Here is a 13779-nt window from a genome sequence, read left to right as displayed (position 1 = left end):
CTCCCAGTCCTAGCTCATCAAAGACATACCTGGACCTCCCAGAGTTTGGAAAAATACACTCGAGTTGACTTCTGCCTAACCCTTCCTGTGCCATCATTTATTTAGACCTCCATGATGCCTGTCCTCTACAGCCAAGGAGATATAAAACAAGGATACTCCCTATGTTTATGTCATCAAGTAATTAGACTATTCTGTCCATCTTTCAGTGTTAAGTTACAGAGCAAGATACTAGCAGTGGTAGTATCATGAGGACACAGACAGGCATTCAGCCCAGGAAAAAGAGAGCTACCCCTCCCACACTCCCACCTTCACTAACTTATCACTTACATCTGTCATCCTGACACCTTGTCAGCTGATTCAGCTCTCATGTCTGTTTGTTTTGTAAGGCTCAGGAACATTCAGAACTTTAAAACCATCTACAATGCTTTGAAGCATACCATCTCTAATACTATTTTTCTCCTCCCATTGTCATCTACATTCTCCACCATCTCCTCCCAAGATGTCTCCCTTCCCCTAAATCCACAAACCTCCAGCCCCCAGCCACCAACAAAATGAATCCAGCAATCATATATCCCCCATTCCAATGATCATGTCCAACCACCACCCCCTCCATGTAGTCCCATCTCTTACCTGGGAGAAGTTGAGTCCGTTGAGGGGGTGACACTGCTCCTCCACCCGCTCCACCGCTCCTGTCCTCTTCCCCATGCGGTCGGCCTCCTGGGCCAGGAACAGGTCCAGTACCGGTGTTCCCCGTGACCTCACGTCTGACTCCGTCAGAGAGTTGACCATCAGCATCACCCACACAGGCCTCTTCCTCTCCCAATTCCCTGCGATGGCATTGAAGAGGTAGTCAGCGTACAGCCCCCGGCCCCGCTGGTCCGCCGTCATCCAGTAGGGCATCATGTGCTTAACGTAGTCCAGGTGGCGTTTGAGGCGGCGATATAGGTCCCGGGGCAGCAGGGTCTGCAGGTTCTCCCCGTGGGGCAGCAGCTGGCAGCTGGTCAGCTTGGAGATAGTCAGGGGGTCGGTCAGGTCCAACTCGAAGAATACGTTGGCACTGGTCTGGAAGGCCCGTTTGGAGACATCTGGGATAAAGTCCCATACACGGGTGTAGGGAACATGGATGGTCCCGAAAAGATAGGATGGAGGGTAGGGAGCTGGGTGCTTCACTGTCCAGAGGAATGAGTTCATGTCACTTTGCTATGGGGGTGGAGGGGGGTTGAGGGGGAGGAGGACGAGAAGAGGGAAAGATTATGACTATCAGCATTAGGAATACAGTAACATAACCTTCTGAGTTAAGGCTATCTGCAATAGTACATTTGAAACTACATTTTGTGATTAAGAGATTCAAAACAGCCTTTTTAGAACATCTGGCTGAGATACAGGTCAATGCAATAGAATCTGATGAACTGTAATCTCCAGATAAAGACAGGGGCACAATGAAACCATGTTAACTAGCTTCCACTGTGCTGTACTATGCTGCTCTCTGTCTGTCTGCTGTTCTGAGGCAGCGAGTTTATAGTGAAGCTTTCTCCTTGTAAACAGACCCCAGTGTATTGCCGAGGTGCATAGCTGTGCTGCCAATGCCTCTGTGGAACTGGAAAGCTTTTCAACGCTTGTTACAGCAGTATAAACATAATGAACCATATGAAACTGCTGCAATCCACCTAGCTGGTATATTCTTGACTTGAGGAATGTGTTGTTGTTGTTGCAACAGTCATTGGAACAGATAGCCTACACAAACATCAAAATGCACACACATAGGCCTTTGATTAGGATTTGGTCAGACGTGGCTAATGTATCTGGTTTACTAAACACTATACAATTGTGATCAAATGGAAAAAGGATGTGTGCATGTGTCTATTACTTGCAGTTCATTAACATTCCAGAGATTTCATAGGGGTCAATTATGCCCTGTTTCCAAAAACACTCATAGACCATAGCTTTGCAAAACATCATGCAAATCATTGAGATGCTGTTGTGATGGGAGTGAGGACAAATGTAAACAAGCAACATAACTATGAGATGATCAAAGTGGCTATCAAAGTAGTTCTTAGATAGATGTATGCATTGCACAACAAACTCTAACTATGGACAAATTGTTATTTTGTGAAATGCTTGATTCTGTTCAAATGGATCTATTTTCATTGGAGTTAACAGTATAGTACACTGACATTGGACTGAAGAGAAAGCCACTTCAGTGTTATTAAACCAATTGGAAAGCCTGGTCGAAATGGTAGAGGAATAAATTAAATAGAAGCATTTGGTTGGCTTAGAAGTGCATATAATGTTATTAACGTCACATGCTCCTAATGTATTTCAATTAACATTTCCCCAGTTGAAATAGCAATTGTAATGTCATGCTGTCAGTGTACATTTGTCATATTAGAAAATATTTTCTAACGGATTTCAAAACCCTGCCAAAAGGCATTAAATCTTTGGAAATATTATTACTATTGCAAGGGTTTGTTATTTTCATAAATTCAATTATAATTATTTTCTCACACAATCTTTGTATTGAGCATTGTCTTTTACTGAAATGTTTACACATCATCTAAGACGTGTAAATAAAACATTTATTTGGAAATTAATTCCACATTGGACATTCACATAGCCTAAGTACACAAAATAAATCCACAGATGATGACCGCTCTCTAACCATCATACTTTGATTCTATTTTGACAACTGTGTAGCCTACATATAATTTGTTAATCATTAACTTGTCTAGGAATGTTCGTCAAGTTCACGGAGTCTACTGTCCGATCGAACGAGGACAGTTGAAGTCCATACAGACGTTAAGGAGAAAAGGCCCTCTCCTTTCCTCGCGCGGTGTTTTCTATGAGTTCTCGCGCTGGAGCACTGACTTGAGCACCTCCATTTTATTGGCTAATTAATTACTTTTGACACAAAACAGAGAGCTTTGTACTGGCGTATTAGAAATCACACTTAAGGGGGGGACATTCTACAGTTAATATCTGACAATAATGCCATAATCACAGATGATGAAACAGATTAACAACACTACAAATAAAATAATTTTGTGGACTATGTTGTTGCAATACTGTCAAGTCATCCCTGATAAATATTTTCAATAATGTATTATAACATTTGTATTTTATTAATAGATAGCATCATGCCCGGTTAAAATTATATGTTATTTACGTTCGTGCTGGAGTCATATAATTTCAGTTCAGACTTATTGCGTTAATATCTGGGAAATTGTAGCATACCCAAGCCAGCGATGTGCGCGTGTGGCACGCACTGTGTCCAGTCATGATTTTAATTAAGTTCCCTCTGATTCATCTCTTGCGCTGATGATAAATTCACACTGCGATAAGGACAGACGAGAGCGAGTGCAACACGGTCCCGACCAGATAAGAGAACACTGAAATTAATTCCCTTTGGCTATTGAGCCCATTCCATAATATTGCAAATATGGCCGATAGCTGTTTTAATAGGTCGTGTTTAATTCAAACTTGATCAGTTTTGAAAAGTCACTGAAACTTTTACAAATAAATGTTATATCAACAGTGGGTCAACGGTGGGTGTTTCCCACGTTATTTTGCCACATAAACATGCATAGGGTTGGCGGACGATATTTCGCTTGGCAACTGCTTCCATATTTTCAAGCCCATGTTTCTGTGAGGAAACACCGGAATATGTCAAGTGCCATTGGAAGCAACTTTGCTGATTGGAAAATCTTTCAATTCTAGGAATCTTTGAAATAATGGATTATCCTAATAAAATATGATGACATAAAAATAACCTAATAATAATCATATTAATAACCTACTACTACTACTACTACTAATAATACATGTGCTATAATAGAAAATAATAGGGTAGCCTAATAAAGTAGCTATGAACATAATTATTGTTCTTGTTACACGTGTAAGTAGTTATTAGGGCATGTTAATATTTCCATGACAATAAAACGCAGTTGCTATTGTCATTGTTAATTTGGTTGTTACTCAAAACCCAATAACAACACAATATCTCACTTTTTTGTTGTTGCTGTAGGACTACCGTTGCACATAGAAACAACTCATTCAGGAACACTGTCTAAGCAAAGTGCATTTATTTTACTCAGAAATAGGACATCCTTTTATTTTTATTTTGTCTTATCATTTGCTATAGCCTTTTGGGGCAGTTATATGCAAGGCTAGACATATAGGCCGACATTTACAATTAACTTTAACTATTTCGCTAGAAGGCTATCCATTCAAGGACATCTTTATGTTTGACATTGCCTTTAGACATTACTGAAACAGGTAAAGACCATGTAGCCGTAACGATCGGGCACAACTCACCGACTTCGGTGGGTCACATTGCCTTGGTCTCTCGCGGATGTCCAGGGGTGCAACAGCGTGCAAGAGAGCGGTAAGTAGGAACCATCGATGTCCTGGCGCGCAGACCATCTCGAGATGAGAGGAGAGTGGTGTCGACTGGCTGTCTTAGATACGTCAATCGTCTTTTTCTCGCTCTTTACTGTCCTTTGCCTCCTACTACGTAACAAAATCGACCCGCAGGAGACGGGGTTCGGTTCACATGTGCGGTTCGGAAGGAGGGAATGGACCATTCCGACTATCCGCCATTCCCGAACCCCAGGCAGCTAGTAACCGGCTATGCGTTCCGCTTTCACTGTCTCTTCCCACTCGGCGCTGTCCTGTCGCAGGCACTAACCTATTCAGCAGTTGCAGGGGAAAGTTTTCACAGTGCGCTCTAGAAGTGTGTGTGTGTGTGTGTGTGTGTGTGTGTGTGTGTGTGTGTGTGTGTGTGTGTGTGTGTGTGTGTGTGTGTGTGTGTGTGTGTGTGTGTGTGTGTGTGTGTGTGTGTGTGTGTGTGTGTGTGTGTGTGTGTGTGTGTGTGTGTGTGTGTGTGTGGTTGAGAGGAGGTGGAAGGCTTTGAATATTTTCCCCCACTGCTTATTTTAAGAGGGCAGCGCAGGTTCTGGGGGGATAGGGAGAGGTTCACAGGTTCTGGGGGATAGGTTCTGGGGGAGAGCGCAGGTTCTGGGGGATAGGGAGAGCGCAGGTTCTGGGGGGATAGGTTCTGGGGGGAGAGCGCAGGTTCTGGGGGGATAGGGAGAGCACAGGTTTGCGTGTGAGTGAGAGATGATATGGGAGATTGAGTTGTATAAAACTGTCATCTGTATTTCCAGTGCATAAAACCCGGCACGAATCGAAAAAAATGCTATGCCCAACCACTGGAGGGCAGGTGGCAGGCACAATGTTGCCAGTCTGGTGCCTTTCATGCGAGGAATAATTAAAAAGTCTAAATGAGTTATATTAATATGTTGTCATCTGTTTCCTTTTCATTTGGTTCACATTTATCACTGTCATTGATTGTTTGACACTTTTTGTGCAAAACTTGAATATGAGTCCTTAGACCCAGTGTCTTAATCATGATTGATTAATGCCTACAAATAAACATCTCAGTAAAGACAACTGTGAAGAGTGTTTTATTTATTTATCCTATAATAGCCCTCTTAAGATATAGTCATCTTATATAATTCTGAATGGTTCGGATGAATGACCATGTTGAGAGCCCTAGCTGTCCCTCTCTTCAGGCTACAGTGTCAAACCTCTGCCATGACCCGTGTTATTTTCCAAGTGGCAGACATTGTGACAGAATCATGTAGTGGGCTATTTATCATGAGAGCCCCTCAAACAAGTGCCCCCCGGGCCTACCCTCTGGGCTGATGGCAGACAGGCCCTGGACAAGTGCCCCCCGGGCCTACCCTCTGGGCTGATGGCAGACAGGCCCTGGACAAGTGCCCCCCGGGCCTACCCTCTGGGCTGATGGCAGACAGGCCCTGGATAAGTGCCCCCCGGGCCTACCCTCTGGGCTGATGGCAGACAGGCCCTGGACAAGTTCCCCCCGGGCCTACCCTCTGGGCTGATGGCAGACAGGCCCTGGACAAGTGCCCCCCGGGCTTACCCTCTGGGCTGATGGCAGACAGGCCGTGGACAAGTGCCCCCCGGGCCTACCCTCTGGGCTGATGGCAGACAGGCCCTGGACAAGTGCCCCCCGGGCCTACCCTCTGGGCTGATGGCAGACAGGCCCTGGACAAGTGCCCCCCGGGCCTACCCTCTGGGCTGATGGCAGACAGGCCCTGGACAAGTGCCCCCCGGGCCTACCCTCTGGGCTGATGGCAGACAGGCCCTGGACAAGTGCCCCCCGGGCCTACCCTCTGGGCTGATGGCAGACAGGCCCTGGACAAGTGCCCCCCGGGCCTACCCTCTGGGCTGATGGCAGACAGGCCCTGGACAAGTGCCCCCCGGGCTTACCCTCTGGGCTGATGGCAGACAGGCCCTGGACAAGTGCCCCCCGGGCTTACCCTCTGGGCTGATGGCAGACAGGCCCTGGACAAGTGCCCCCCGGGCCTACCCTCTGGGCTGATGGCAGACAGGCCCTGGACAAGTGCCCCCCGGGCTTACCCTCTGGGCTGATGGCAGACAGGCCCTGGACAAGCCATTCTTTGTCGTCTGTCTTGTTTTAACTCGCTCTCCTGTCTCCTCTCCATTCTCCACTTGTCTCTGGACGCCTGGTTTGTGTTTGACTTTGACTGTCCTCATAGTTCTACACATGTAACAAATTCTCTGTTTGTTCTGGGGTTGTTGGTTAAATGTCTTTCATCTCCTTCTATGTTCACATTGTGGACTCGTGATTGTTTCATCTAAGAACTGGTCCCACATCAGTATACTATGGGTTTGATTTATGGTTCTGTTTACCCGACAGTATTGGTATGAAAACATTTTCAAAGTACCTAATTTCGTGACTCATTGCCTGTACATTGTATATATATACAGTGGGCTCCAAATGTATTGGTACAGTGACAATTTTTCTTTAGTTTTGGCTCTGTACTCCAGCACTTTGGATTTGAAATGATACAATGACTATGAGGTTATTAAAGTGCAGACTGACAGCTTTAATTTGAGGGTATTTTCATCTATATCAGGTGAACCATCTAGAAATTGCAGCACCTTTGTACGTACATAGTCCCTAGTACCAAAAGTATTGGGACAAATTCAGATGTGTATGAAAGTAGTCAAAGTGGAATTTTTGGTCCCATGTTCCTAGCACGCAATGATTACACAGTGGTGTAAAGTACTAAGTAAAAATACTTTAAAGTACTACTTAAGTCATTTTTGGGGGTATCTGTACTTTACTATTTATATTTTTGATGACTTTTACTTTTACTTCATTATACTTTCCGAATGAAACTAATACACTTTTTACTCCATACATTTTCCCTGACACCCAAAAGTTCTCGTTACATTTTGAATGCTTAGCAGGATAAGAAAATGGTCCAATTCATGCACTTACTGTATCAAGAGAACATCCTTAGTCATTCCTACTGCCTCTGACCTGGCAGACTCACTAAACACACAGGCTTCATTTGTCATTGATGTTTAACTGTTGGAGTGTGCCCCTGTCTATCCATACATTTTGTTTTAAATGGTGCCTTCTGGTTTGCTTAATGTAAGGAATAAAACATTAGGATAATTACGTATATTTGAGCAATTACATTTACTTTTGATACTTAAGTATATTTAAAACCAAATACTATTAGACTTTTACTCAAGTCGTATTTTACTGTATTTTTACTTGAGTCATTTTCTATTGAGGTATCTTTACTTTTACTCAAGTATGACAATTGGGTACTTATTCAGCCACTGTGATTACATCAGGTTTGTGACTCTTTTACGCCCTAAAATTATTTTATTTTGTCAAAAAAATATATACGTTTGTGACTCTACAAATTTGATGGATGCATTTGCTGTTTGTTTTGGATGGGTTTCAGGTTGTTCTGTGCCCAATAGAAATGAATGGTAAATGATGTATTGTGTCATTTTGGAGTCACCTTTACTGTAAATAGGAGTAGAATTGGTTTCTAAACACTTCTACATTCATGTGGATTCTACCATGACTACAGACTAGTCCTGAATGAATCGTGAATAATGATGAGTAAGAAAGTTACAGCCATAAATATCATACCCCCAAAAAAAAAAAAAAAAAAAACACAAGACATGCTGTCCTCTCACCATTTCAATAACAGGAGGAGTTAACATTTGGGGGGGGGGTATGATATTTATGCCTGTAACTTTCTCACTCATGATTATTCAAGATTTATTCAGGATTTACTGTAATCAAGGTAGCATCCACATTAATGCAGACGTTTTTAAAACATATTATATTCCTATTTACAATAAAAGTTACTCCAAAATGACACAGTATATTATTAAACAGTCATTTCTATTGGGCACAAAATAATCTGAAACACAACCAAAACAAACAGCAAATGCCTCCACCAAGTTTGTAAAGTCAAAATGGGACCAAATACTACACTTTTTACTACTTTAGTACACATACTGTACATTATACATGAATTTGTCCCAATATTATGTTGTAATGCAGACCCAGTTACCTGCTTTAACCACACTTGTGAAAGGCTTCTCTTTGAATGAGGCTGGTTGACATCCTTGGCTGGTTAGAGAAGGGCGTATGAAGGGCTGCATGCAGGAGATTCCTGGACAGGGACCAGGTGGACTTACAGCATATATAGACCAGATACAGGCAGCATAAGAAAATACTTAAAAGTTAATGTTCTGTTTGAAAACCACAGAAAGTGCTCACTGCTGAAAATAGATGTCTGGGGACATGTTAGTAAGACACAGGAACAGAGAGAGGGAGGGGGGGAAGGAAGGTGAAGGAGAGAGCACAGGGTGGCAGCGGGCATAGAGAGAGAAAGTAAATGAGACTGAACTCTTGTTCTGTGCATGTGCATATTGTTTCCATTCCATTCATAAGATATCTTTGTAGTTTGGAAACTTATACAATAAATCCATGATTGGACCTGTCATTGGTTGAAATGTGCTTTCAATGTCCATTTTCTGACATTGATCACTTACTGCAGCATAATATATTTCTTTAACAAAAGGCCATGGCCACAAAGCTGAGGTATTAGCTCTCAGTCTCTCACTATGCCCGCACCTCTCTTTTGAATTGGTGAGTCATGAGAGAGTTACAGCCCCACCATATAAAATAGGACACTTTCATGTCCATTGTAACTGTTTTACAGTGTATGTTGGTGTTCATCATGTGAAGAGGGACCCCTAGTGGCAGGATATAGAAGTGAGGTGATACCGATCACACTATATTTACATTTGAGTCATTTAACAGATGCTAATATCCAGAGTGAATTATAGTAGTGAGTTCATTCATTTTCACTACAAGGTGTCCCTCCTCTTCTCTCTACGTTCAGCCTGCTGCAATAACTTCCTGCTTTGTGGACTTTGAATAATATTGACTCTTGAGTCACTGATAAAAACATTTTTATTGTGGTTTCGCTTTCTTGATGTTCTGGGGTAGCAGCAGGGGGCTTTGTTGTGGGGAAGTAGGGGGGGGTGTCATATGGGAGGTCAGTTGATCCAGAGGAACTCTCCATCATTCACTACCGTTAAAAAGTTTGGGGTCACATAGAAATGTCCTTGTTTTTGAAAGAAAAGCACATTTTTATATCCATTAAAATAACGTCACATTTTTACATCCATTAAAATAACATCAAATTAAAATGCAGTGTAGACGTTGTCAATGTTGTAAATGACTATTGTAGCTGGAAATGGCTGATTTTTAATGGAATATCTGCTTAGGCCCATTATCAGCATCCATCACTCCTGTGTTCCAAAGGCACGTTGTGTTAGCTAATCCAAGTGTATAATTTTAAAAGGATGATTGATCATTAGAAAACCCCTTTGCAATTATGTTAGCACAGCTGAAAACAATTGTCCTGATTAAAGAAGCAATACAACTGGTCTTCTTTTGACGAGTTGAGTATCTGGAGCATCAGCATTTGTGGGTTCAATTACAGGCTCCAAATGGCCAGAAACAAAGAACTTTCTTCCGAAACTCATCAGTCTATTCTTGTTCTGAAAAATGAAGGCTATTCTATGAGAGAAATTGCCAAGAAACTGAAGATCTCGTGCAACGCTGTGTGCTACTCCCTTCACAGAACAGCGCAAACTGTCTCTAACCAGAATAGAAAGAGGAGTGGGAGGCCCCGGTGCACAACTGAGCAAGAGGATAAGTCAATTAGAGTGTCTAGTTTGAGAAACAGATGCCTCACAAGACCTCAACTGGCAGCTTCATTAAATAGTACCCGCAAAACATCCGTCTCAACGTCAACAGTGAAGAGGCAACTCTGGGACGCTGGCCTTCTAGGCAGAGTTGCAAAGAAAAAGCCATATCTCAGATTGGCCAATAAAATGAAAAGATTAAGATGGGCAAAAGAACACAGACACTGGACAGAAAAGCTCCACCTAGAAGTAGTCACCTCTTCACTGTTGATGTTGAGACGAGTGTTTTGCGGGTACTATTTAATGAAGCTGCCATTTGATGACATGTGAAGTGTTTGTTTCTCAAACTAGACACTCTAATGTACTTGTCCTCTTTGTAACGCACTTCTATGCGTAGTGGGTGCGGAGTCAGGCGCAGGAAGCAGAGGGTAAACGACAATGTTTTATTCCAGCACAGGAAAAAACACGCCAAAACACCAGGTGCAATAAGAAGAACAGCCCAAAACCAGGACCCAACAAGTCCGGAGAAAAAACAAGAAAACGCACAACCACAAACATGAACAGAGGAAAATAATCACAGAGGAGGCGGGCATTACCGGCTTAAATAGCCCAACTAAAACCGAAACAAGAAACAGGTGTAACCAATAAGACAAAACCAACAGAAAAGGGAAAAGGGATCGGTGACGACGAACAGGAAGAGGAGACACCTTCGGTGGGAGTCATGACATTCTTTCTATTCTGGTTAGAGACCGTTTTCGCTGTTCTGTGAAGGGAGTAGTACACAGTGTTGTACAACATCTTCAGTTTCTTGACAATTTCTCGCATGGAATAGTCTTCATTTCTCAGAACAAGAATAGACTGACGAGTTTCAGAAGAAAGTTATTTGTTTCTGGCCATTTTGAGCCTGTAATCGAACCCACAAATGCGGATGCTCCAGATACTCAACGAGTCTAAAGGAGGCCAGCTGTATTGCTTCTTTAATCAGGACAACTGTTTTCCGCTGTGCTAATTTAATTGCAAAAGGGTTTTCTAATGATCAATTAGCCTTAAACGATAAACTTGGATTAGCTAACACAACGTGCCATTGGAACACAGGAGTGATGGTTGCTGATAATGAGCTTCTGTATGCCTACGCAGATATTCCATAAAAATCTGCCGTTTCCAGCTACAATAGTCATTTACAACATTAACAGTGTCTACACTGTATTTTTGATCAATTTGATGTTATTTTAATGGACAAAAAACATGTGCTTTTCTTTAAAAAACAAGGACATTTCTACGTGACCCCAAACTTTTGAAAGATAGTGTATTTAATGGTCTCCAGGCAGTGATGGATGATAGGGAGGAGCGATACAGTACTCTATAGAAACTGACTGTTATCCTATCTACCGCTAAGATCTGTGTTCAATGTCTGTGTTCTTCCTGTCCCTATGCCTGGTTCTGTGTTTGTGGAGCACAGCGAGACTGAAACAGGGGTTTGGACAACATAGTCAAGAGGAGGAGGTTAACTACTGTACATCAAGATGCTAAGGGGTTGTGTGTGTGTGTTTTCCATTGTTTCTGCTGCAGGGTCACCCCTGGCATGTAAACACATGCAGTAATGGCCGCAGCTATCTCTCAGAGATCAGAAGGAGTGAGAGGACAGAAGAGATTGGAGAGAGAGATAGAGGGATAGGGGTGACAGTCAGCGGTTGTTTTGCTGCTTGGAATCTGTTCTCTCCTCGTTTTGGATTATACAGATAGAGTCGAAAATTTGAATAATGTAAGTTTCCATCGTGGAAAGTAAATAATGTTTATCTTACTCTCTCTCTGTCTCTCCCTCTCATGCTCTCTCTCTCTCTCTCTCTCTCTCTCTCCCTCTCTCTCTCTCTCTCTCTCTCTCTCTCTCTCTCTCTCTCTCTCTGTCTCTCTCTCTCTCTCTCTCTCTCTCTGTCTCTCCCTCTCTGTCTCTCTCTCTCTCTCTCTCTCTCTCTCTCTCTCTCTCTCTCTCTCTCTCTCTGTCTCTCTCTCTCTCTCTCTCTCTCTCTCTCTGCTCTGTCTCTCTCTCTCTCTCTCTCTCTCTCTCTCTCTCTCTCTCTCTCTCTCTCTGCTCTCTGCTCTCTCTCTCTCTCTCTGCTCTCTCTCTCTCTCTCTCTCTCTCTCTCTGCTCTCTGCTCTCTGCTCTCTGCTCTCTGCTCTCTGCTCTCTGCTCTCTCTCTATATATATATCTCTCTCTCTGCTCTCTGCTCTCTGCTCTCTGCTCTCTCTCTCTCTCTCTCTCTCTCTCTGCTCTCTGCTCTCTGCTCTCTCTCTCTCTCTCTGCTCTTTGCTATCTCTCTCTCTCTCTGCTCTCTTCTCTCTCTCTCTCTCTCTCTGCTCTCTGCTCTCTTCTCTCTCTGCTCTCTTCTCTCTCTCTCTCTCTCTCTCTCTCTGCTCTCTGCTCTCTCTCTCTCTCACACACACATATTAATATTCTCTTTACCGGGGCTCATGTATGGACCCCTGCGTTTGTCTTCTAAAGCACATCGAGCACTGACATCAAAGGACTGACTGGCTGACATACTCACTCATTCTCTGATCCAATGATGTATTGTGTCTTCCCATTGATTCAAGGCCATGTGAGTTACTGTATGATGTATTTTCGGGGCTCCCTGCTAGCCTTCCCCTCCATACTCTGTACCCCTGAGAGGGTATGAGAGGAGGAGACAGGAATGACTGGAGTTTATCCCGCTGATAAGTAAATCTATCTGCATTTGAATTGTAAAAGAATCAGAGAAGGAGAATGTAGGATTACAGCAGCCGTTGTGACAGGACTGTAGAGATCGGAGACAGACAAAGGATGCTGTGGATATCATAATATTATGGAAATAAAAATTATGGCATTGTTGCCAGTCAACAATCCATTCACATTTGCAATTCTAGTCCATCAGACAGTTTATCCTGGTTGGAGTGACTGTGAAACCAACCTGCCAAACCACTGCTTCAAGGTCATGGCTAGAAGGGATCCAGCTTTTGTCAAATTAAGTTGAAATATTTTAGCTAACCCTAACCCTAACTTTTTTCATAACCTTAATCTAATTATCCTAACCTGCTATGTAAATGTTCCTAATCTGCTGCTTGAATTCTCCTAACCTGCTACGAAAAGTCAAATCTGATGTTCATTTGACAAAAGCTGGATCCCGTCTAACCCTGACCCTGCTTCCGGGCTCATAGAGAAACACACAAACACCCTGCACTATGATGTCATACAGGGTAGGTAATTCTTAAATTGCAGTGGTAAATGCTTTCCTTTGACTTTGTCGCCATGCTAAAACCCTTTAAAATAAAACAAAAACCATGAAAAACAATATTTGTTTTTATTTTATCTGTTATTTTATAAGAAATCATGTTAAGTCCTTTAAACAGCAAAACATATATTTGTCAGCATTATGAAAACTACTGGGGGCCAGTAAATTGGGTTGTACCTCTGGTGATTTGAAGAGGTGTAGTGACATGTTATGGGGTTGTAGAGATTTATATGTATTATTTTGAATGCTAGACAGGGCCAATGCTAGACAGGGAGCTAACATTAATGATACGCATGTCCATCTCTCATGGCTCAAAGTGGAGGAGAGATTGACGTCATCACTACTTGTGTAAGAAGTGTGGACAAACTGAGTGCATCGAACTGTCTGTTTAAACTACAAGCACACAGCTCAGACACCCATGCATACCTCACA

The 13779-nt window shown here is 42.9% G+C and overlaps 1 protein-coding gene across 2 annotated transcripts in view; it reads right to left on the bottom strand.

The window, feature by feature from the left end:
* Positions 1–4907, bottom strand: part of LOC118359189 (metalloprotease TIKI2-like) — a 113200-nt gene extending 108293 nt beyond the window's left edge. The window contains exons 1-2 of one of the 2 annotated variants that reach the window (XM_052480479.1): positions 4312–4907; positions 631–1200 (exon numbers count right to left, since the gene is read on the bottom strand). In XM_052480479.1, coding sequence (XP_052336439.1) covers positions 631–1200; positions 4312–4419 — 678 coding nt within the window. In that variant the 5' untranslated portion in view covers positions 4420–4907. The remainder of the gene's footprint in view (positions 1–630; positions 1201–4311) is intronic. The other variant, XM_052480480.1, reaches the window with a different exon arrangement.
* Between the last annotated feature and the right edge of the window lie 8872 nt (positions 4908–13779).

Source organism: Oncorhynchus keta, chromosome 26, assembly GCF_023373465.1.
Source record: "Oncorhynchus keta strain PuntledgeMale-10-30-2019 chromosome 26, Oket_V2, whole genome shotgun sequence".
NCBI classification, from domain to species: Eukaryota; Metazoa; Chordata; class Actinopteri; order Salmoniformes; family Salmonidae; genus Oncorhynchus; species Oncorhynchus keta.
The sequence above is the reverse complement of the archived record's forward strand: the minus strand, read 5'-3'. Positions and strand labels throughout refer to the sequence as shown.